The sequence below is a fragment of the Psittacula echo genome (genome assembly GCF_963264785.1).
Source record: "Psittacula echo genome assembly, chromosome: 5".
NCBI classification, from domain to species: Eukaryota; Metazoa; Chordata; class Aves; order Psittaciformes; family Psittacidae; genus Psittacula; species Psittacula echo.
Genome location: NC_137739.1, coordinates 39,531,532 through 39,556,474, shown reverse-complemented (window position 1 = coordinate 39,556,474; position 24,943 = coordinate 39,531,532). Strand labels below are relative to the sequence as shown.

Genomic DNA, 24,943 nt, shown 5'->3' with positions numbered 1-24,943 from the left:
AGCTTACCTTTCTGTTCAGAAGTGATTTCCTCCTGAGCCAAGAAAGACCAGTTTACTACGTAGGCATGAATCAGCCCTCACACATGAGAACTAAGAAACTCAGTAACTTTCCGTAAGAAGCAGTTTTAAATAAACATACTGCTGGTTGCTGTAATCCACTCTGTGCAGCACAGACATTTCCCACGTTTTTGTGGCAAGCCACGAGGGCGAAAGACACCAGCACTTTAACAAAGTACAGCCAGCCCTGAGGGTGTACCGCCTCAGTTTAACACCGCATCACCAAAGACGCAAAGAAGGCGCCTCCTGCCGCTGCCAGCTCCCTCCCTCTGCCCTCAGCGCTCACCTCCGCCTCAGACCCACACACCGGTCGAGGCCCCGCTCTGGCTCGAACCTCCCCGGTTACATCCTCAGCAGGTTTGAGCCGCCGGGCAGAGCGGCAGGCGGGGGGCCGAGCCCTCAGCAGCGGGCGCGATGCTTAGCCTGGCGGGAAGGGGAAGAGGGACCCCACGGGATCTAACGGGATCTAACGGGCCGCGCCTCCACCGCTGTGGGAAGCAGAGGGGAGGGGTCACCTTGCGCTGCACTCCCTCCCCCCGCCCGCTCCGACCCCGAGCTGCGCGCGCCGGTCGCCGGGGCAACCGGGGATCGGCCAATCGCCGTGCTCAGTTGCCCGCCCCTCCCGCCACAGGGGCGGCCGCGACGACGCGAGCGAGCGAGCTCCTCGTGCTCCCTCGCGCGCCAATCACCAGGCGCTCGGGGAACCGGAGGAAGGCGCGCGCGCACACTCCTCGCGCTCGCTCTCAGCTTCTCCCTCTTCCCCCGCCCCCCCCCCAGCCAACCAATCCACCTCCGCTCCAGGCGGCAGCCGAACGCCAGTATCCAATCAGGGCGTGAGGCGAGCGGGCCCGCGTGCCGGGCAGCCTATAAAATGGGGGGCCGGGCGCGAGCGCGCTGCTCACTCACTGCTGGCGCTCCCGGCAGAAGGAAGCACGCGAGGTGTGGGAGCGATAGAGCGAGTGAGCTGTCGCGCTCTGTCGCCCATCCGCTCTTCGCCCCAACGGCCGCTGCGCCCGCTCCCCGTCGCCTCCTCGCCAGCCCGCCTCACGCTATGAAAACTAAGTTCTGTAACGGCGAGACCGACCCTTCCCCGCTTGGGCTCCTCCTGGGCTGCAGCTCTGACGGGGGGGCCGTCGTCCTGCCCGCCGCCGGGCAGCCCCCCTCGCCGCTGGCTCACGCCGACCCCGAGCGGAAAGACCCCGTAGCGGCGGGCAGGGGTGGGGATGCCACGCCCCCGCCTTCAGCGCTGCTGCCGCCGCCGCCTGGAGAGGACCCGCCGCTCGACACCCGGACGCGGCGCAAGGCGTATCTGTGGTGTAAGGAGTTCCTGCCGGGGGCCTGGCGGGGGCTGCGGGAGGAGCAGCTGCGCATCAACCCCATCAGGTCAGCGCAGTGGACGGAGGGGGGCGGGGCAGGTCTCTGTGGGGAGGGGGCGGGGCCGGAGTCCGGGCCGCTTCCTGAGGCGGGAGATGCGGGTCTCCTTTCTCTTTTTTTTTATTGAAATCCTTCTAAATTCACTTCTCTGGGCAGAGCGGAGCAGGCTGGTTCCCGCGTGGGGGGCGGCTGCGCATCCGCCTCTCGCGTTCGTTCTTGGTGCGGCAGGGCGAGGCCACCTGGACCCGCCGCCTCGGTGCGGAGAGTTTCACCCAGGGGGAGGTAAAAGGCTCTGGGTTCGTTACGTCAAAACACACCCTCCCCAACACACCCCATCCACCCGCTCCGCGGGGGTTGTTGGTGCAAGGTGTCTGGTGCTGCAGCGCGACGGCAGCGCCTCCGCCCTGTGCCGGGGGAGGGACCTTGACGGTAACAGTGATGGAGCCGGTGAAAACCGCTGCATCGAGCGCGGAGCTGCCTTCTGAGAATAACAGTGCCTTTTGGGGTGGCTTTTGGCATGGTTCTGACGGTGCTGAAATTCAGAAGTTAGCAGGTACATGCGGTGTATCGGTGATGTGAGTCATCTTTTTATATATATAGTAACAAGTACTTGTGACTCAGCACGTTGGCAGCAGAAATATGTAAATTGGGGATGTTCTGGAAGCCCTGTGTAGTGTGTTTGACAGCCTTGCCTTCTTTGTGGAATTAAATAGTCCTGTATGCTAGTTAAGCCGGTATTAGGTCAGACTTGTGTTTTTACAAACTGCTTGTCCAGCATCTGAATGCTTGATCATTCTACTTGGTTAAGTGTAGAATTTACACACAGTTTCAAAGAATATGGCTGACAAAGAAAGTGTCTTCCCTTGAGTTTCTAGTTTGCTTTCCTAGTGTTTCTACTTTTGTTGATACATGAAATACAAGGAAGTCTACCCCCATTTAGCTAAGAGAGCATAAAGTGTTGGCAGAGTGCTGATATGTAAAAGTAAAATGAAAATCCGTCATGCTCATTTCTAAATGTAATTTTAAAGCCTTAAAAAATGAGCAACTGGTTAAAAGTCAGTACAGGTTGTATTTCTAGATCATTTCTTCTCACTTGACATGATCATAATAAGTTTATGAAGGGGGAGAATTTTTAGGAGACCGATATGTTCCTAGGTAGTAGGCTAGTCTGAGAGTATGTCTATAATCTTATCTAAATTGTTTTCATCCTTATTAGTGTGTACTTCTAACTTTGATACTGATTTTCTAAAGCCTTAAGGTTTAGCACAGATATTCTTGCATTTTTTAAGAACTTTCCCTCAGAGACACCACTTCAGAATGGCTTGATGATTTCTGGATTGGGAGAAATAGAGGATGGGCTGAAACTTGAGAATGTGTAAAACCATGCTAGCTGGCAGTTGTGTTTACTTGGGCAAAAGTCTTCTTGCCACTTTTATATATGTAGAATGCATCATATTGGTTTGCTGATCTAGTTTCACAGAAGGCAAGCACTCTGCATTCTCCAGTGTCTGTCAATATTGCCATTTTTTCTGCATTAGTGCAAATCATGTTCATGAGCAGCTGTTAGGTACTTGCCATCATAGGATTAAGGGGTCTAGTCCTTAATCTTTGAGAGCAGAAAAATAGATTTGCATCTATTGAGAATGCAAGTATAATAAGGCACGCCTAACTACTGTGTCTGTTCTTTGGGGAAAGCTACAGAGGCTTTGAGAGTAGGTGACCCTTTTGTAAGGGCTTCTCTTTAATTTGTAGCAGTAGACTAACTACTAGCTTTATCTGTATGAGTGACATTTGCCGTTTTGACCCTTAAGCAGGCTGCTGTATCTACTGATCTTTCAGGAGAACAATACCTTTTATTAGACTTCCATATGGCTTTACTTAATTAGTACCTTTTTAAGTCTTCAGTGCATAAAACTGTAGTGAAACTTCTGTTTAATGGAGTTCAGCCTCAGTAAGATACTCCTGTTTGGCTGGAGAGGTGTGAAAAAAGAGTTTCTGGGCTTTCATGCACTGTATGTAGGCTGAGCATGTTTTTAAGTAACATAATTGTACAGGATTTTGCTCTCTTCCAGTGTTTTTTGTAAAGTGGATTTCAGTGTGTTTGAACATATCAATACTTAAATAGAAGAACTAAAGCATACATCAGAGGCTTAGAAAAGATAGGGAATGGTTTTCAAAAAACCTGTCTAGCACAGTTTAAATGAAGCCAGAAATATAGCTGGTATAACTAACCATTGTTCTGATTGCATCTGAATAGTCTGGCTTTGCTTTTTGCTTGATGTCCTTTCCATCTGTATGTTTTTTCTACCTGTTCACTTTCATGGTTCAAAGTTACTTCGTATCTCTTGTCTCTAAACATCCTTTTTTGGATGCCTGCCAAGCCACCTGGTTCTCTTCAGTCTTTATTAAGCATGTGTGCTGTGGCTGGTTTACCCTATTTTCCTGAGGTTTTTTTTTTTTTAATTCCTTCTCAGTTGTTGACTTTGGCTATGTAGGCCAGTACTCCTTTTCTGTGTTGTCTCCCCGTAAATACAGGTTGTCTACTTCTTGGTAGCCTTTTCCTCCAGAGAATCTTTACTGCTTCCCCACTGCCTTGTAAGAGAACCCAGAAAAACTATTTGAAAAAGCATTGAGAGGAGTATCAGGTTAGGACCAAGAACAATTTAGGTGCTGCATTTTAGGTTTGCCATGGATTAATGAATCAAAGCTTACTGCAAGGCAATATTAAATGCTTATGTTTTGGGTATTGTGAAAAACTTCATTACTTTGTGAAGGAAATCGCAACATGACAGGTACTTTTAATATAATTCTAGAGTTACTACATTGAGTTATTTAGCATGCTACAAGTAAAATTACTTGCTTTTAAAGTCTGTGCTACTCATCCCTTTTACTGCTAGCTACTGTATTTGGATTGTATCTGGTTTTGAAAGTTCTTCCTTTAGTGATGTGACAGACAAGTATTTTGGGTTTTGGTGGTTTTTCTTCAGTAGAGCTGATTTGCATTTCTGTTCTGCAAGTAAATGAGACCTGTCAGTACTTTGTCCTCTTAAGAGAGGAAGAAGTAATAGGGGAAAATATATTGCAGAAGGGAAATCTGAAGACTTGTTAATGAACACCTTGATAAGAAGGTGCAGAAAGACAATGTAGTAAAGAAAATGTGGGCTGAGTAGACTGGCTCTTAGCAGGCTACTAGAAATCAAGAAACATAGCTTATCTAACCTAACATCTATGTAGCTTTATAAACCTGTAGAAAAAAGTGCTGTTACTTTTTGCTCTAAGAACACTGTTGTAAAACAGTGATTGTATGAAAAGCCAGCATGGTTGTATAACCCCTGAATGACTGAAGCTTGCATCTTACCTGGTCAGATTCTGAGGTTGACTTCAGGTTTGTCAAATACATGAGCAATTTCTTTAAAGAACTGCTTTAACTGTGGATTTCAAAATTGAAAATGAGTCATTAAGGATAATAGCATAAATAAGACTTTTATCAGTGATACTGTAGCACAGGTGTTCGGGTTAAATTTTCATAGCTAATCTTTGTAGCTGCCATCCAGGTGATACCTAGCTCTTAATTTAAATTTAGTGGTTTATACTCACTGCATGGTTTTAAAGTTTATTCTGCTGTTGCCTTGGTTGGTTGTGAAACCAGCTATACCTGATAAGACTCCAGCATCACTTCCTAGAAGTCCTGAAAATAATTAGTAGAAGCCTACATATTATCTTAGTTGCCTATGTTTGGTTTGTTTTTTTTTTTTATAGCTTGGGCTGTAATTTGGATCAGTAGGTCTTGATGGTGAACTATACATTAAGAAACAAGAAGCTACTGATTTTTTTTTTTTTTTGTTGAGGCCTTGTATTGTCATGAGTTATTGGTACTGTTGGATAATTGTTTCTCATATTAGAGTAGATCAGATAATTATATTGAAAGGATGATTAGTGTGCCTCCAGTTTTTATGAAATCAAATATGTATGCTCATCCAAGTTAGCTGATAAACTTGCCTTTCTCTTTATAGAGGTGGCCTCAGCAACATGCTGTTTCAGTGCTCACTACCTGATACTATTGAGACGGTTGCAGATGAACCACGGAAAGTTCTCCTGCGCTTATATGGTGCAATCCTGCAGATGGTGAGTATGTGGAGTGCTTTGGGAGTGGGAGGGTTTCTGTAGCTTAATTGCAATATTTTTGAATATCTTCGTTTGTGACACACCAGGTGTGTGTGGCTTTATCCTTTCGGGAATGTGTTGTAGTGGGGTAGATTGCTAGCTTAAAGCAGTTTTCTTTATAGTTCGTTATTGTCTAGAACTTACACTCCTTTCCATACAGATCCTGACTGGTGTGTATCAGCTGAAGGCTCATTTGCTGTCGGTTTGATCAGTAATGTTTTGTTTATGGTGTTAAGCTTGGACTGTGATGTTTCAGAAAAGTGTTAAAGGTTGCTTCTGTACATTATGTAGGACTTTGGCATAACTAGCAAGATTGCAAGAGACTAAACTGCTTAATTTTAATCTTGGTAGCACTTACTGAATTTTGGAGATTAAAGTTGAAGTCTTTGTCAAACTTGTACAGTGCTCGAGCATTTTATTAGATCTCATGGGTAATTATGTTGCTGGAAAATCTGATCTATAGTGCTAGAATAAAAATGAAGCACAGACATCAATAACGTACAGCCATCTCATTCCAAAACATGCTTTCCTAAATGTATGGCATGCCTCATAGCTGGCACAGAAGCTTAACCAGATGTTTGTTGAACTCTTCTAATGTTACCTTTCTTTCATTTGGTTAGTAAAATATAGATAGCATAGAAATTTCTCAAACCTGGAGAAGTGGTTGGCAAATCTTTCAAATTCTAAGGTTTTAAATCAAGAACATTTTGTAAGGTTATCTCTTCTAAAGCTTACAGGCTGTTACCGTAGAACTGTACAGTGGATATTGTTATCCATCTCTACTAGACACTTGATTATATTGTAAATAATCCAAAGTGCTTAACCTTAAGAAAAATTGCAGTTTCATAAAATTACATTTGGATGTTGACAGTTGTTTCTATTTGACTTGGGACAGTCTGAATTTATTCCCATTAATTTATTATTTTTCAGTATTTGATCACTTGCTTTGAAAAACTGATCTGATATCTGCAGGAGATTGACTGTTCCTGAAATTTCAGCCCATCCTTCCCACTTCTGCTTCATTGGCCAAACTTACTATTAAAATATCTCATTGGATACTGTCACTTAACTGGCTTTATAGTGTTTATTATACAGTATGAGGTATTAACTTTCCCATGGTAGCAGACTTTACCAGAAATATGTTTAAAAAAAAAAAAAAAAAGTGGTTTGAAATAGCATGAAATGCTTGGCTACACCACCATATGTGTGTTGGGAAAGTTAAACTGTTAAACAAGAAAAGTGTGTAGAAGTTCTTTAATTCGAGCTTAAGTAGTTTTCTCATTAGTTTAGAGAAACCAAAAGCAAAGTGAAAAAAATACTGGTGAGAAACTGTTTTCTAAATGACTCTAAATAACAATATTCTAAATAACAATTAACACTGTTGTGAAGATTTTTTTTTTTTTTTCCAGAAATGTTAGTGGCTTAAATGTAATGTGAACTTACATGTAGAAGGCTTGAGTAGGAGCATGGGCTATAAAACTCCCCCAGTGATAGAACTGCTGCTGCCCAAGAGCTGTGAAGAAATGTGGCCTTTCCCTTGTATTTCAAAGGAAAAGACTCAAGAATTTGTTGACCTCTTTTTCTGAGAGCTTGTTCTTTTGTTTGTTTTTGTTTTTTTTTTTTTTTAACTTGCCTTTTCTGTGCCCCTGTCCACGAAGGAAATCAAAATAAAATTTGGGGCTCTAAAATCAGAACTAATTTGGTTTGAAAATTGAAAGTGTGTTCATAACTTTCTAACCTTTCTACTCTTGGTGTTGAAGGATCTTTCGAGATGTCTAACTTCCTTTATTTCCATAGTGGCAGTGAAATGACTGCTCTTGTTGGTGCAGTTCTCTAAAGGTTAAGTAAGCAGAGAAAGTCCTAAGGTAAAACTTTCAGATTGCATTGAGGTTCACAATTTTTGTCAACAAACATTTGTCTCTTCCAGTCCCTCTACCTTAAAAGCAAGTTAAAATATAAGCAAACTGTTTTATTGGGGTATTTTGAAAACCTCATTTAAGATTCTTATGAATTTCTGGGTGGCATAAGCAGAATTTTAGGTCAAGCCTGTTCAGAGGGAGTAGCTTTCTATTTTTTTTAGTAATGTTGCTGAAGTTTAAAACCCTATAGAAATTAAGGGCCACTGCCTAATAAGTTAAGTTTTCAGACCTTATATTAAAATCACAATGTAATTTTCAGTTACTTAATTGTAACTGCCACTGGGTATTAATAGTTACAACTTGTTAGTTTGAGCCTTTGTAGCATGTTTTAACTCTTGTCCGTTTTACTTCTGTTGAAATTGGGGCACAAAAACAATGATAATACCAGTTCTTATTTCTTTACTGTAAATGCAACAAATCTGTAGCAATCTGTGCCAAATTGTACATACAGAAGGCAAGTTGAAGTTAAAATTTTGAATACAAGTGAAAAATAGTGACCTGATACTAACCTAAGAATGAATGATACTGGCACCATAATTCTTTGAGCCACCTTTTAAAGGAACCTTTTCTGCAGTTTGAAAATAGCCCCAGTTTGCTTATTATGAATCTTGGAAGACACAAATGTCAGTACATGAAACTCATCCAATATAAACCATGCCAGTTAGCTAAAGCTGCCACGCAGGGAAGGCTTTGCCTTCCTCTGTCATATCTAATATGTTTAAGCCAATTTTTTGTGTGCATGACTGTTTTGGGGGGTGTTGGAGGGAGGTGAACTGAGTTGGCTTGGCCATTATTATGAATGGTCACACTGGCATGGGTGTTTTAAAATCAAGGACTTCTCTTGAGTATATCCTTGAGCAGAACATACTTTTTTTTTTTTTTTTTTAAGACAAGTATTTGTGCTTGTGACAGGTTAAAGTACTAACCACATTAAAACTCAAATGTTTGAGGCACAATGCAGATATGTTCTACATAGTAAAAAGGGAAATGTCTTACTCTGCTTCACTTATTCTTGCTCCAGCTTAGTTGTCAAATTTAAAGGGGAACATTGAAAGTAAATCTAAGTAAACTTTGTCAAGACAAAGTGTCTTTAACTGTTGGCATTATCAGTGTTAAACTGAAAACAAAAGGTTCTCCAACAATATGCCCTCTAATGTCCAGACTTTTAAGATTGGATTTCATATGCAGATCGTTGTAGTGTTTCTACTTAAATTCAGAACAACAAAAACTTCCAACATCTTAGAAATGCTGGTAGGATTTCAACATAAGATAGCATCAGCAAAAGAAAGAAAAAACAAACAAACCAAGCCCCCCTCAAATTAAGGTGAATTTCTTTGAGGTTCACCTATTGAAAGGTAACTTGGGGATTGATTCCTGTTCTTTTACACATGTCAAAAGAACCTTTAACTTGGATTCACTGGGGCTCTGTTACTTTGCAACAGACAAAACTATGTTGTGTATAAATGAGGAAAACCAAACCAGTATACCTAATGTTCCTCTCTGGTCCCTCGATTTCTATGTGAGCAGATGCAAAATAAGCATAAATGGTTGCCACAGTTCTGTGGTTAATCTCCTTCCATACCTGCCTTGCTGCCTTTTATTTTTTTGTAACTAAATAAAATGCAGACTGCTGTGTAACTGTAATTCTGTAATTATCAACGTCTTCTGTGGTTGTTGGTGTCCATGTCCGTTTGTAGCATGGAGTAACTACAAATCCCTGGCACTGGCAGACGGCTTGACAGAAACCAAGCACCTCTTACGGGGATATATTTGTGTTGGGTGGCGTTAAGGGTATTCTGGGGGTAATGTACCACTTTAGTTGTATATGCATGTGTTCTCTGCTGCAGGCTTGCCCATGCGATCGTGCCTAGAGCACTCTGGTTTCCAGGTGACAGACACGATTCACGGTATAGTATGAGATCTCTGAAGTTGGAGCATTCTCTACGGCTTTCATTTTCTTTAGTACTGGATTTCATTGTTTAAAAAGAAGGCTTAAGTAGCACCAGCTACTGTCTGTCCATCTGAATGTTTACAGCAATAACAAAATATCAAAGTACTGCCCCTTCCTTTCCTCTGCTCCCTCATAAGAGAATGGTAACTTGCAATGAAGAGGATTAGAGGTGTCTTTGTGGCTTTTTTTAGGACTTGAACTGTGGATTATTCTCATACTGGATTCTAGGACTTCAGCAAATTGGTATCGGTTCCTTCAGGTCTGGCAGGGATCAGTGATCAACATCAGATTCTTAGAAGCAGAAATAGTTATTGCTGAATCTAAAACTGTGTTCCTATTCTCGGAAGTTCAAATTGATGTCTTCCAACAGCTTCTAGAATTAAGAAAAGTTTCTCCTGCATAGGTTGTCTCTAACCTCTCAGGCAGTTCTTTGTAATGTGTTATGATTCCTTGTGATATGAATTTCTAGGGGTTTGTCTATATGAAAGTATTTCAGTATTATGAAGTATTCAAAACTACCAAAGCTGAGTAAACTCAGAAAAATGGAGCTATAATGGAGGATTCAAATTTGTGGGCAGAGCTAAGGGTTATTTGAAAAAAAAAATATAAAAATAAAAATGGAAGTTCCTCCTTTATATGGAATTCTCCTGCCAAGCATCACTTGAGATTTTTGATTAGGAGTTCATCTTTCAGCTATAAGCAATACATTTTGGGCATTAGGGAGAAAATTAGGAACTTGATTTTGTGTCAAACTTCCAGATGTATAAAAAGTCTGGTCATCTTCTGATCACACATCAGGAAATTTGCAGTGTCTCAAATTCTAGGACTTTCATCTTTTACCTGAAGCTTCTTCCCTTAAAATCAATTTGCATAATCACAAAATAGACTATATAACAACTTCTGTTGTCTGCACAAATAGCTGTCCTTCCTTACTAAAATTGTAGTGAGCTTTCTTGGTCTGCTTTGAGAATAAACCTTCCCACAATAAAAGTACTGAAAAAACATTAAAGAAATCTTAAAGATGTAGAACATGTCCATTTTAAGTTAATATTTCTGTAGAGTGATTTTATACCTTCAGCAGTTATTAAATCATTCTCATATTTGAGTAATTTAAATCTCCTCATTGCTGTTGAAGTAAATAGCTCCCAGAATTTGAGTAAGTTGGAGTGAGCTATTAGTTCTTGTGTAAAAACTCAAATTTTTGTTGGTGTAACCAAGAACATGAGCTAAATATGTAGATCAAATACCTCATGGTATGTTTCACTTTGAACTAATGTTTTAGAAGGTAACCATGCAGCCAGAAAACAATCCTTCCTACCACTTCAGTATCAGTTAAACTCTTAAACTTCAGTTACATAAAATTGCATCCTGCTGACTTGATTCTCCTTAACCACATGTACTGAAGGGTTTCCTAATTCTAGGCTGAGTACATGGCCACTTCTGAATACTGATCCTCTCCAAGCTCCCATTCATATTTGCAAGTTATTTACAAACTACTTTGTTTTCATTCTCCTCTGGACACTAATGCTCCATGCTGAGGGAACAGAAAAGAGGAAGGGATGCCGCAGAAGTCTCCTTTTCAGAAGACTCTGCAGTACACATCCTTAACTGTCTTTCTAATGGCATGGTAGATGCCATTAGGTGATCTCCAACAGTAATTTGAGGTGGACTTGTAGAACTGGTGAGCTCTTTATACAGTATGACTTCTGCAAAGTGGATGCCAGTTCAGGTTCTAGGGGAAAGCCTTGTCTGCTTACCTTCTGATGAACTGAACCGTTCTGAGAGCACCATTAATCAGGAAAGACTCCTGGATGGTGAGTAACTTTCTGACTGTTCAAGAAAAATCTGTAAGATGCAAGAGTGGTATTGATGTAGGACATGCTTGTTCAGAGAAGCCTTCTGTAAATCACTTTAATACTATTGAGTAGTTATGCATTTAGCTTTAGTGAGTATGTTTTGACTTTATTAATTTCCTTGAAAGGAATACAAACTAATGGTAGTTTTCATATTGTCTTGTTTTAAACTTATTATCCTAGTGGAATGGGAAGTACTTGCTGAAAGACCCTCGATTCATAACTGTACTTCTTCTATGCTTCTGAAATACTGTAACTATATAGCTTGTGTAAATCATTAGCTTGTTGTATTGTACTTAAGGCAGCTGGTGTTGCTTAACTGTATTCCATTAAGTTCATATTTCCACCCTTTTTTGGACCTCTTAGAGCTTTGGAACAGAAAGGTATGCACATGGTTCTATAAATGTTTGTTTGGAAGGTGGAGATGCAGGCTACCTTTATGGGGCTTTAAAGCTAGTCTGGTTTAAACAGTCAACAGTGGAATTGCAACATAAATAGCAGCCACAAACTGTCACTAATTCTAAGCAAATATTTGCTTTCTCTTCTCCTTGCCTTCAATCCTTTTAAAGGACAAGGGGCTTATTACATCTTGAATTTTAAATGTGCAGCTCTATTAAAAGCATGTGCCATTGAGGGCTCATTTGCTGAGGGTATGGTTTGATACTCTGAAACTGCTTTGTAATAATTGTTAACAATCCTAGCACAATACATTATGCATGGAATTCATTGAACTTCATACATTGCAGTTTTTACTGAGACATCTTTAGCTTACATGGGCATTCATTTGAAGAAAAATCTTGAATTTGTATGGCCAGTAGTACATTGTACAGATAGTCTAGACAGCATACTGTAAATAAGGAAATCCTGGTCAAAAGAAATCTGGAAAATCAGGTAATAAAGTGCTTTGCAAGCTTCATAACATGCCCTGTCTAATAGTACTAAGGCTTCTATGTAGTCTCTGTAATGTATCTCTTAACTGCTTTAGATGCAAGAAGACTATCATCCCAGGTGTTGTGCAGGGGGACTTAATTCTCTTAATTAAAAGTTCCTCTAAGCTTATGATACATTGAAATCTTGTTTTGAAATACTGGGAAACAGTAAAAACATACCTGAAAATCAGCTCTCAGGCTATTTACAGGAGTGGCTTGATCTCAGTGGCACATCCTTTTGAAAGATTTTGGCATTGTTGGAATAGTGTGGTGGTCAGAGGTCAGATGAATACTAGTGCTGTAGCTGACACAGGTCAAGACAGTGTTGAAACATCTAGTTAATTGTAGCTGGCACTTCACCTCCCTTTGTTCTGGTGGTTGCAGGTTAATCATGTTAAATTTCATCTTCTCATTGTGTTTGCTTTTTCTCATTCATAGAGGTCCTGTAATAAAGGAGAGTCTGTAGAGTCTCAGAAGGAAAATGACTTTCAAGTGAGTAATTAAATTTACTTATTTCATGGAGTTTCGTAGATGACAGGAATGTGGTGATCCTTCTTGTTCTAAACCAGTAGTTATTCCACCTGGTATCTGGGCTGTACCTAGAAACTGTAAACAGTAATGACAAAATTGATTTGCTCATAGAAGTAGCATTATAATGTAAGTGTCTGTACATAGCTTGGAAAGATTTAAGCATGCCACATTACAAGAAACAATTCCCTCTTTTTTCCAAAATTCCTTTCATTTTTCCTTTTCCATTTTTTTCAAAATTCCCCCTCAATTCTACCCTAAATAGTTTCTCAATATTGTGAGCACTGGTGTTAATACTGTTATATATCATGCTGGGCTCTTTCTTTAGCAGAGGAGGATCAGTACTCTGCTTTACCTAATCCCTATTTTAGAATACATTGATGAACTCTACTGGGGAAAGTATGTATAGCTGGAAGAGGGAAAACTTCCCTAGAACATGGAAGTGTTTCTGATTAGAATTGTACATGGGTCATCTGTGTTCTGCAAACTTTAAAGTACTTGTATGTGGAACTATTTCTGCTCATGCAGCATAAAGTTTAGCTGAGTGTAATTTTTCATAAAACCATCTGAACAGAATTTGATAATTTAGATTTTTACCATTGAAGTATTTTTTCCAGTAAGGGATAACATTGCAGTGTGTTAGCCAAATTTTTTGCTTATGTGCTGTCATTTTTCAGCTCTGTAATGGTTTTGGCAGTGATTAGGGAGTAGTACATTTTAGTTAAGTGCTGATTTTCTTCCCTTGTATTTTTGTGCCTTCTGGGAATGCCATCTGAAACAGTTCAAGCATTTTTTTTTTTTTTTTTTTTCCCTAGGGATTTGAAACTGGTTTTAAAATTCTTGTTGTTGAATGCCAACTTTTCTAAAGCTTCTGGCTTTGTTGAACTTTCAGTCTAGTTTACTGGAACAGCTTCAATCAGTTGAACAAAGACTGAACTGAAAAAATTACTGCTCTGATTCCTTAATTTTCTTCAGAGATTTAAAAATGGAGGTGGCTTGATTTTTCTCTCTTGCCCAAATCCAGTAAAAAAAAAAGTCCCTAAAGTTATAAAAGAGAACAAAAATCCAAACAAGTCCCTCCCTGGTGCCAGCAGCTCCTAGATACTTTGCAGTGCAGGAAGCAAAGCATTGAACTTCAGAACTGTGTGTATGTGTTGCCTGAGAATACTGATTCTTTGCTGGCAGGTTATCGTTTTCTACTATTAATCTCGTAGTACTGGGACTTCACTGTTGGATCAGGGTACTCAAAAATTCCTGTCAGGGTAGATTTGTTAAGTTTCTTGAGTCTAGGTAAAAATTGTAGGTAGGTTTGATCAGAAGAGTCAGTGTCATTCTTTGGAGACAAGAAAAACCTCTGAGTAATCCCCAAAATGTTCTGGTTCACTAGCAGAAGCATTGTAGCTGTTCTGAGCTGCCTGGTGTTTGACAGCTGACTAGAGATAGGGTAGTCTTCTGTCACCCCATAAGGTCTTTTAACAGATGCTATCTTTGTTTTACCTTGATTTTGCTATAGGTAGGGGTAATTTTCCTTAAAATAGTGTATTTTATAGTGAGCCTTTTGTCGAAGCAAGAATAAAGAAGGTTCAATTCCAGCTGAAGGGTAGAAAGACTTTTTATTTCTCCTTGCCTGAATGGGAGTTGCATATTGGAATAGTCTTGTAAAGAGTGTTTATAGTTCTTAGGTTTGAAATGAAACATTTGACTCCAAGAATTCATTTAAAAGTGAGTGGTCAAATCTTCTCCAGAAGCTTGTTTTAAATACCAGTGCTCATGGTTACATCTGTTTGAAACTGATGAAAATTGAAAGCTTCAGAGCTTAACACAATAGATTGTTGTCTTGGCAGTATAAGCATATGCTAGGCATTTGAAGGATTGAGATACATGATTTTCGTAGTCACAATGCTTGATCCTTTAAAAAAGTAATCAAGTGAACATTTAACTGAAGAGTTAGATACCTAGATTTGTTTAATGTCCATATGAAGTAGTCTGTAGAAATTTCTAATGTCCTTTAGGAGTTTATTTCCACAGCTCTACTTAACAGTAGTATATGAAGTGGAGACTTGGTAAAAGGTCTAGCAAGTGTTATGAAGGAGAAGTCTCTGTGCCTGAGATACATAGATGGTATTATTCCAGAGCTCTCACTGGACCTGTTCTGAAGTGACCATTCTGCTAGAGAAAGTTCTTTTGATGCCCTGAACTTTTGTCTTTTAATTGCCCAGCGTCAGAGAATTCAAAGTTGAATATTCTTACACTGCTGCTTTTAGGTAATACTTGCCTGTGCTTTTAAACCTTGAAGCAGATCTTTCATGGACAGAAGCAACCACCCTTGTTAACACTGACAAAGAAGCTTACAGACTTGCAATCATGTGGTTGTGGATTATCTGAAGGTTCTAAATTTTTAATCATGTTAGAAATAACCCATAAGTGCACTGCAGAGTAATTGGAAATTAATTGGTTGTCATTTCTGATGCATTAAGGGACTTAATGAAGAGCATTTCTTTAGCAATTGCTGTTATCCAAGTATCATGAGTTGATTTTTCAGTAAGATGCAAAAACAAGGATGGGATCAGCCTACAGGACTTCTGTAATCAGACTTTTATAACATCTGGTGTTGTACCAGGCACAGACAAATTCAATATTGACTAATAAAGGAAGAGACTCTCAATAACCTGTATCTAATTTGCTTTTTGGTTCTTGGCAGTGGGCTTCAGAACTGAAGTGAAAAGTTCAGGTCTGTGGTGGTGAGGGCATATGAAATGATTGAAAGTATGTATCTTTGGCTCATTAGTTCTGCTTTGGAGTTGAGATGGGAAAACATTGGAGGACATGGATGCAATACATTCATATGCAGATTGCCTTAAATTCCCAGTTGATATTCTTGATGACTCTTTATTGGAGTTAATGCTTCAGAATATAATTACATGAGTCTTTTCTACACTTTAATATGAAATGCTACAAGTTCTTGAAGATGCCTCAATGATGTGTGGGCCAGTAATAAAAATAATTTATCAACAGGTGCATGGAGTGCACTCAAGAGTGGAACTTGTATGGAATGAATTATTTGCTGTCTGAGACTGTAATGACTACTGTAATGCAGAAGGCTTTGTTGTCTGAAATACCTGAGAACTTTCTTAACTTGGTGCTCTTAATTCTTAAGCTTAATTGTCATTGGTCAGACTTTGAGATGAGTTGCTCTAAAGTAGGCAGAGGCTTAGCAAACATCTAGGATTTGAGTACAGCTGGATTCCAGTTAACATCATTGCTAGAAGTAGTGATTTATACTGTGGCTTCTGTGTTCATTTATAGCAGATCTTTACCAATCAAAGAAGCTATACTTCAATTATTTTAACTGTATTTTTGAGACATATTTAATATTTCTATTAATTTTTAAACTTTCATATTAAAAAGATGCCTGCTTGTGTCTGTTATGGACTGAGTTTATGAATATAAGGAAAGCCTTGAAGAAAAGTTATTGGTACTCATACCTCAGGTATGTTTGGAGATTGCAAAGGAAGACTGTTTATTCACACACAGTTGCTCCTTAGCAGGAGTTTAAATTATGTTCTCTTAAAAAAAAAAAATAAATGTGCTGAACCAGAAACAAATCCTAAGTCATTCTTCTAAATGAAAAATTGGGTAGTTGTTCACTTCATTCACTTGCATCCTTAAAATGTCCTTTTGTGAAGCAGTGTTCCCAAGTGTGTTAAAATGCCAAGGATAATATTTATAGTTCCTCTGCTGTGCTTCAGTAGGATAAACTCCTTCAGGAAATGAATTTGCAGAGTTCCCACAGGTTAGGGAGAGGGTGTTCTGTGTTTTGCATAGCTTTCCTTTGACCTGGCCCACCAACAGTACCTGTTAAGTAATAGATTTTGCTCCCTGGCTTTAAAATTGAAAGCAAAATATTTGTATTGCTTCCATGCTAACTAAGAGCTGTTATTAGTCAAGAAACTTTAGTTAGCAGAATATTGAGTCTGCTTTTTAAAGCTGACACTAAAATTTCTCACTTTGTAGCAGTTTAGCTATTGTGCACACCTAAGATCATTTCTGTGTAAGCATCAATTAACGCTTTAACTTTTAAAAAATTTTATTGTTTTATTTGCAGGGGGCAGAAGCCATGGTTCTGGAAAGTGTTATGTTTGCCATTCTTGCAGAGAGAGCCCTTGGTCCAAAGCTGTATGGAATCTTTCCGCAAGGGCGACTGGAGGAATTCATTCCTGTAAGTCCTGTTCATGATTAGTTAGTGGATTGCTGTTAGCTGTTTTAATTGATCATGACAAGAAGGCCTCTGGACTGCCCAGAAAAGCAGGGATGTGGGAATGGAATACTTGGCAGCCTGTAGTAATTGCTAGTGGTAATTTGATACAGTTCTAGTGGGTGTTGGAGAGCCCAATTATAGCTCTTGCCAGGGAGAGATATCTAAAAATTCTTCAGCTGTAACAGGGGCTAGTAAATGAAAGTAAAAAAACCTGTTAGATTCCAAACATAGCATTGGAAGCTATGGAATAGCACTTTCCAGTAACAGCAACAAGAGCAGATGCTTTTGATATTCTTATATATTTATACCCAATCTGCTTTGAAGATATCTTTAGTGTGAGATTTGATATTGCTCAGGCCTTAATCTAGAAAAGAATTGACCAAGTCATAAGTAAGCTAGGGTGGCTGGCTCAGCTTTCCCAAAGACAGCAATTTTATAAGTTCATTTGGGATGAAAAAAGTGTCTTGCTAGAGTACTCTCCTAGTATTTCATACTATACTTTAGAGAGACTAATGTTAATGCTTGTAATTAATGACGCTTTTGTAATTAACTATATTTAAAGAATACTGTGTTTTATTACAGAGCAGGAAACTAAGTACTGAAGAACTAAGCTTACCTGACATATCTGCTGAAATAGCTGAGAAGATGGCTAGATTTCATGGCATGAAAATGCCATTTAATAAAGAACCGAAGTGGCTTTTTGGAACAATGGAAAAGTAAGTTAAGCAATATTTTAAAGTATAGAAAAAAGAAAACTGTTTTAATTTTGATAAGCAGATCATTTTTCCTGAATGCCTGAGACCACAAGCTCTCACTGTACCCAGAAGTTGCATCATAGTTACTTGAGAAACTTAAACTACCTGGAAGAAGAGTAACATTTTCTGTAGTATCTTTTTTGAACTTTTTGAACTTTATCTTAGTATGAGAAGATAAGCAATATACTTATTGTCACAAATGCTGTACTGTTGTGTCTGTTTTTAACAGATACCTAAATCAAGTGCTGAGGATTAAATTTACCAGAGAATCCAGAACTAGAAAACTGAACAAGCTCCTCAGTTACAATCTCCCCCAGGAAATGAAAAACCTAAGGTAAGCCCATTTGTGCAAATTGAAAGGTGGTGGTAACCGAGTTTTACCATGAATTTGTATAGTTCTTCAAGCACATTATACAATATAATGCCCTGTATTAATTTTACTTTACAAGTTGGGGGTTGGTGTTGGTTCTGTAACCAGGCTGAGTCTCATAGGACCACAAACTGATACGATCAAATTGCTGATCTAACTTGCTAATCAGTGAAGTCCAACTTCATTGTCCTGATCTTGGGCTCCTATTTGAGATAATAGGGTCTTGCTAGAAATGCGCAGCACTTCAGATTCTTACAGCAAATTCAGTTCTTCATTTAAAAGTGAACCTGAGCTTAGTAATTTATGACATCCTATATTGCTGTTTTCTAGGGCTATGCTTGAAGCTACTTCATCACCAGTTGTATTTTGCCATAATGACTGTCAAGAAGGTAAGCTGCTAGTATTTCATGACCTTAAGTGATGTATTGTTAAGCCTTTCTGGTCACTTGTTTGCTTTCTGAGAGGTAGTTATGTTGTTGAGGTACTATCCAGTATGACCTGAAACAGCAGCCTGTGTGTGCAGTCCTAGTGTGCAACAGTTGCAAAGTCCTCTGGTTTTCAGCAACCCTTCAGGCTAATTAAGAGAATGTCTAGTATCATAAATGGATTAGCCAAGCATGTATACATGCTGTGTTTGTACTTGTGAGTTGATGATGGGAGCTTTGTGTGTTTGCTAAAACTGTACTTTTCATAGCTGTCTGCAGTATTACCTGATCAAGGTAGGATATACTTTAGGCCTTAAAAAAGATACTGAAAAAATACAATGAATGGTGAAAATGGGACACTAGAGTAGTTTGACTCAGTAGTTTGCAGCTTGTACTGTGTTAGGAAAACTTTTTAGGAAGTGTTAGGAAAACTTTATCCACCTCTTTGGTGTGCTGTCCCTCTGCAAGTCATGGAGGGAATAACAATTTTTCAGGCTTTTCTCTAAAGAGATGAAAAGGAGGCAGGGCCAAAGGTATTGAATATGCTGTGTTTGTGCTCCCTGCCACCTGTACAGTGGGTAAGCTGGGCTGAGCTGGAAGAATGCTATGTGAGGACCATATGGAGGGCTGTTTTCTTCTCAGGAGTCCCAGCCTTGTTAGCTAAGGCTGAAGAATTGGCCTGAAAAAGGATTGCCCTGGAGGATAGGCAGCACAAGGGGAAAAAGCCACTGATCTGAGGTCTGAAGAGCCAGCTTGGTAGTGGAGTTTGAGGTCTCAGTGCTGATGTGGCAAGGTGTGGTACCAGAGGAGTCAGAGCATGGTAGTGGTGGTGCAAGCTTTGTAACCTAAGTTTCCAAGGCAAGGGTGTGTGTGGGGAAAATACTGTACTCATTCTGTTGCTTTGAAGGTATGGCATAAAGAACGAATGTACCTGTGGAGAGGGGACAAACTATTGCAGAAATCGAAATTCCTATGATTTATTTACTATTTGACAGAGACTAACTTGGTGTCTTTCATATGAATGTGAACAAGTGACAAAGTGAATTGAAAGACAGGGAAAGCAGTCTCCCTGTTACAAAGAAAAGATGAGCTTTTCTGTAAGTACTGGTTGTGCCACATACTAGAATAGCAAAGTGGCTGCTATTCTAGAAAGCAGTCTGTGGCTTTCAGGCTGCTGAGAAGCAATTCCTGTTCCAAGTGTAGTGTGACCAGTGATAGTGCTATGCAGGTATGAGAGATCTGCATAGTTTATATCTCAAGCTGTGGAAAGAAACAGTTCAGCAAGGTCTACTAAGGCTGACAGTGTCATCCAAGTTACCTGCCAACTAAATGCTGAAGAAGCAGGACTCTTTGGAGAGCAAATCTACCTCTGCCTGCACAGAAGAAAGTTTTCTTGTTGTCAGCTTTACAAGGTTTATAGTATATATCTGAACTTTCAATGAGCTGGTATACAGTTAGTACGACTTGGCTTTTTCTGTCATTCTTCTGTGCAGATATAAGTGATAGCTGTGATTATCTGAACAATATTTCTTAAGACACAGTATTGATTTTTCTCTTATTTACCTGGGACCTCATTGAATATGCTGTATTACCTTAAAATTTTCAGGTAATATCTTACTTCTGGAAGGCAAAGAGAATTCAGAAAACCAAAAGTTGATGCTCATTGACTTTGAATACAGCAGCTATAATTACCGGTAAATCACTTTATTTTCTATTCAGCAGGAAGGTGTATTACTTTTTGCATGCTACAATGAGAGGAAGTGCTGCTTATTCCGTTTATCATCTGTCTATTCTAGTGAACTGGGCTCTGCTCTATTAGTGGTGAACAGCAAACTGTAACTAGGTAAAACAGCTCTGGTCCTGATGGTGTTGAGTATAGGCATACAGCAGAGTCAAAGCTGTTGGAGCTCCTTATTTGTCCAGGCTAGAGGGCTTGTTTGTTCATGCATAAATGGCTTCTTGCTTGCATGTCAATTCCTTTCTAGTGGGGGGGTATAAGAAAAATGGTAGATTGTGTGTGTACATATGTATGTAGGGCAGGTTTGCTTTTGCCTTTTTTTTTTTTTCTTCATCCCTTTCAGATGGCTTTCTCATCTGTGCACAAGAATAGTCCTAGGTTTTTCACTACATGGTTACACATAGTGCTTTCTGTTATTTCCTCAGTCATCTAGAACCTGTGTTTAAAAGTGATCTAAATGTGGAGTCATTTGGATCACTAAACATTAGTGTAGCTGAAACAATGTAACCCTGAATTCCAGTAATGTGAAAGTGGGATATGTTAGATACTTTACGTATGACCTTTTTGCCTGCAAAACTGTTTCCATTGTTGTAAAATTTGGTAATTTAGTCTATTATTTTCATGTAGCTTGTAGCTTTCATTCTTAGTTGCCCATCTTTATTAACTGATTTTAATACTCTGCAAAAAAAGTTGTATTCTTGTCATCAATTCTCTACCTTGTTTAGCAAAACTGCAGTAAGTTCTGAGTAGCCTTGTGCTTTTAGGCTTGATTAAAACAGATTGCTAGTATGCAAATACTGAGGTATTCGGTCTTTATCTCTTTTTCAGAGGATTTGACATAGGAAATCACTTCTGTGAATGGATGTATGATTACACATATGAGAAGTACCCATTCTTCAAAGCTAGTTTTCTTAAATATCCTTCAAAGAAGCAACAGGTAGGCACATAAGACATAATAAAATGCCAGTGTCTACAGTCTTGAACTCTTTTCTAATTTTGCTTTGGACTTACTCTGTCCCAAGGCCTTTCATCCATGACTTCCTTAAATACAACATCCTAATCCTGACTATCTTTGCTTTGAAAGTTGTAGAAACTTCATAATAGCTATTCAGGATAGAATGTTTACTATGTGCCATGTAGCTATCTACCACAAAAAGTCCAGACTGCAGCTGTGAAATTAATTGGCAGTAGCAAAATGTCATGTGTTGTCTTAATATTATGAGTTAAACCAGACTTTCAAGTAATTAGTAGAGCCACCATTAATCTTAAAGATAGCTCCAGAACTGTTGTTTGGGAAAAAAAAAGACAACTTTTTAATAAGCCTGCCTCTTTCTGAAAGAAGCAAATATGTCTTGAGACTGAGTTGTTAGTTGTTACTGAGTTGTTTACTTGCATTCCAGCTTCATTTTATCTCCAGTTACCTGTCTGCATTCCATGATGGCTTTGAAAATCTGAGCAATGAAGAGAAGTCCAAACTAGAAGAAGAAGTGCTGATAGAAGTTAACAGGTAACTTGTCTTTCACAACTGTATCTTGAAACTTCCATGGTGATACTTGTTCTTTTATATCTCTGGGTCAAGAAACTTCAGCCAAGAGAGGTTATAAGTGATTTATATGTAGTAAAGAAAAATGTCCTTTGTAACCTTTGGATATGTGATATACACTGAGTGGAGTAAACAAAATACCATGGGGAAGCTAATGGAATTATTTTTATAATGTCATACCTGAAGAAAAGTTGTGGACATCTCCAAACTAGGGAATACTGTTCTAGCAGAATATTGAAATAAGGTGGTGTGACTTTGTTGAGTATTTCAATAAATATAGCCTTGCAATTTCAGGTTTGCCCTTGCATCACACTTCTTCTGGGGTCTCTGGTCTATTATACAAGCGAAGATCTCATCCATTGAGTTTGGTTATCTGGTAAGTTATTTAATCACAGTTTCATATAAGTAAAAATGTATCCTCTATTAAGTAACCTGTGGTACATTGTCAGAAAGTAGAAGAAATGACATCTCACTGCAACTAGTACCTTCTAAGTGGAGTAAAAAATTTAGCAACAAATTTCTTGCTAGTTTGTGTAGTTTTATTAGTGTAAAGAATATTTCAAATCATAAAAGCTTCAGAAATTCTTCCTGTTGTTATGTAGAGAGATTATAGTTTTGTGTCAGGTCTCGCAGTGGTATGATGCCTTGCAGTGAAGTATTCTTCTGCAATAAAACATCATAGAATCATAGAATAGTTAGGGTTGAAAAGGACCTGAAGATCATCTAGTTCCAACCCGCCTGCCATGGGGGGGTTGGAACAACACCTCACACTAAACCATGTCACCCAAGGCCTCATCCAACCTGGCTGTGAACACTGCCAGGGATGGAGCACTCACAACCTTGCTGGGCAACCCACTCCAGTGCCTCACCACCATAACAGTAAAGAACTTCCTCCTTGTATTCAATCTAAACTTCTGCTGTTTAATGGTTAACAGTTTTAACCTGTTACCCATTGTCCTATCACTACAGGCCCTAATGAAGAGTCCCTCTCCAGCATCCTTATAGGCCCCCTTCAGATACTGGAAGGCTGCTATGAGGTCTCCATGCAGCCTTCTCTTCTCCAGGCTGAACAGCCCCAACTTTCTCAGCCTGTCTTCATATGGGAGGTGCTCCAGTCCCCTGATCATCCTCATGGCCCTCCTCTGGACTTGTTCCAACAGTTCCATGTCCTTTTTATGTTGAGGACACCAGAACTGTACACAATACTGCAAGTGAGATCTCATGAGAGCAGAGTTAGAGGGATAGGATCACCTCCTTTGACCTGCTGGTCACGTGCCTTTTGATGCAGCCCAGGATATGGTTGGCTTTCTGGGCTGTGAGCACACGCTGCCGGCTCATGTTAAGTTTGTCATCAACCAGCAAGTCCTTCTCCACAGGTCTGCTCTGAATCTCTTCTCTGTTCAACCTGTAGCTGTGCCTGGGATTGCTCCGACCCAGGTGTAGGACCTTGCACTTGGCATGGTTAAATTTCATAAGTTTGGCATCAGTCCACCTCACAAGCATGTCAAGGTCCCTCTGGATGGCATCCCTTCCCTCCAGTGTATGCTAGCATGCAGTAAGTGAATTTGGAAACTGAGTAGTCAAAGTGCATGTGTAAAGATATGTTGAAGTTCAGTATGTAACAATATCAATGCCAGGTAGCTTGTTGTACTTGAGAAACAGATCAGTCTAACTCTTGATACATGCTTAGTGTATGGTAAAAGTGATACAGCTTTCAGGTATTCTGAATATTCTGCAGGAGATACTGCAGAAGCTGTCATTTTTAGTTTTGGATTTTTCTTATGACATGCTGGCAGCGGCTTATAGTGGTAGAGTTGAAATAAGATTGGGGGAAATTTTAAAAAGCCAGAACACCTCTGAGAGAGATTATGCTTCCCAAAGAGAGCTAATTAATGCATTGAGATGATGGATTGGGAAGGTAGCACAGTTAATACCTTCATTATGCTTTCTCCTCCCAAATACGAGCAGTCATCTGTTTATTGTATTGAGTACTGAATGTTTCTTATTTCTCCAGGAATATGCGTTATCCAGATTTGATGCGTACTTTGAGCAGAAGAGGAAGCTGAAGGTGTGAATGTGGGAGGAGTGGCCTGTTGGTTACTGTTTGAAGAGGGCAGCTGGACAGAACTTACACTGTGCTTAGGCTACTGTATCTCTAACGAAGGTGTCACTGAATTCCAGTTTCTTGGAATGCAGGTGTACAGTACTGTATAAAATGACTTGTTTACAGTTTCGTAATACTTGGGATGAGGTTGGGAGGCAAAAGTAAAATACAACAGTGCAATATCTTTAAATCTTTTTGATCTAGAAGGTATTTTATATTCTGGGAGAAGCTTACAATTTAGTGTCAATACCATATGCATCAGAGCAAACAGTGTTACTGTGAGTACATTTTCTAGGGGGGGTGTTGGCATTCTGGTTTATGTTGTAAGTTGGAACAGTCATAAAAGATCATTCATTGTAAACACTGCCTCTCAATGAGAAGGAAAAGAGAAGGAGGCAACTGTTAAACTGTGAAGTAGGCTTAAAATCTGAACTGTGAGATTAGGTTCAACATGCCCCATGAACACTATCTTCAAAGCTGCTGATAATGTTACACCACTTTAACCATAAAGCAACTAAACACATTGAAGCAGAATGCTTTAAAGTGTTACCTACAAATACATGAATGTTTCTCTTAAGCTGGTGTGCCTGTGAAGTATGAATGAACTTTGAACTCAACATTCTGGAGGAGTTTGTCTTGAATTGCTCATTCCATGTCCTTCAAGAACATGCTTTAGCCCAGCCTGATTGTCTCTTAAAATGCTATGTCCTGCACAGGGGGTTCTGTGGGCTGGCAGCACTGGGAGAAGAGTGCCTTGAATCGCTCTAGCAGCTCCCCAGATAACTGGATTGCAATTGACAATGCTTGTAATTGGAGCCCATCTCTCTTGTGTTGCCACAGTATATGGCTGTAAGAAATAGTAGAGCCAAAGACTGTGGAGAACACTTAAGGAAATTGCTTATCTGCCTATCCAGTGCTTTTGTGGCTTGGAAGGTGCTTTTCTTGCACCTTCAATTGTCATCATGTTCCAGCAAT

At 39.6% G+C, this 24,943-nt stretch overlaps 1 protein-coding gene across 4 annotated transcripts; it reads left to right on the top strand.

Annotated features, from left to right (window-relative positions):
• Positions 1 to 1,108: 1,108 nt before the first annotated feature.
• On the top strand, positions 1,109 to 24,006 carry LOC308221675 (choline kinase alpha-like; the record flags this gene model as incomplete). 4 transcript variants are annotated; one of them, XM_080618844.1, is made up of 13 exons in its annotated part: positions 1,109 to 1,440; positions 5,445 to 5,569; positions 11,685 to 11,701; positions 12,686 to 12,739; positions 16,881 to 16,994; positions 17,616 to 17,749; positions 18,018 to 18,122; positions 18,489 to 18,547; positions 20,190 to 20,277; positions 21,150 to 21,258; positions 21,722 to 21,828; positions 22,159 to 22,240; positions 23,879 to 24,006. In XM_080618844.1, 13 exons carry the CDS (start codon positions 1,109 to 1,111, stop codon positions 23,936 to 23,938), a joined length of 1,386 nt encoding a protein of 461 aa, XP_080474970.1. In that variant the 3' UTR covers positions 23,939 to 24,006. The 4 variants fall into 4 exon arrangements, with proteins under 4 accessions (XP_080474970.1, XP_080474971.1, XP_080474972.1 ...); XM_080618845.1 differs by lacking the exon at positions 11,685 to 11,701 and having other exon boundaries at positions 5,445 to 5,556; XM_080618846.1 differs by lacking the exons at positions 11,685 to 11,701; positions 12,686 to 12,739 and having other exon boundaries at positions 5,445 to 5,556.
• Positions 24,007 to 24,943: the final 937 nt, after the last annotated feature.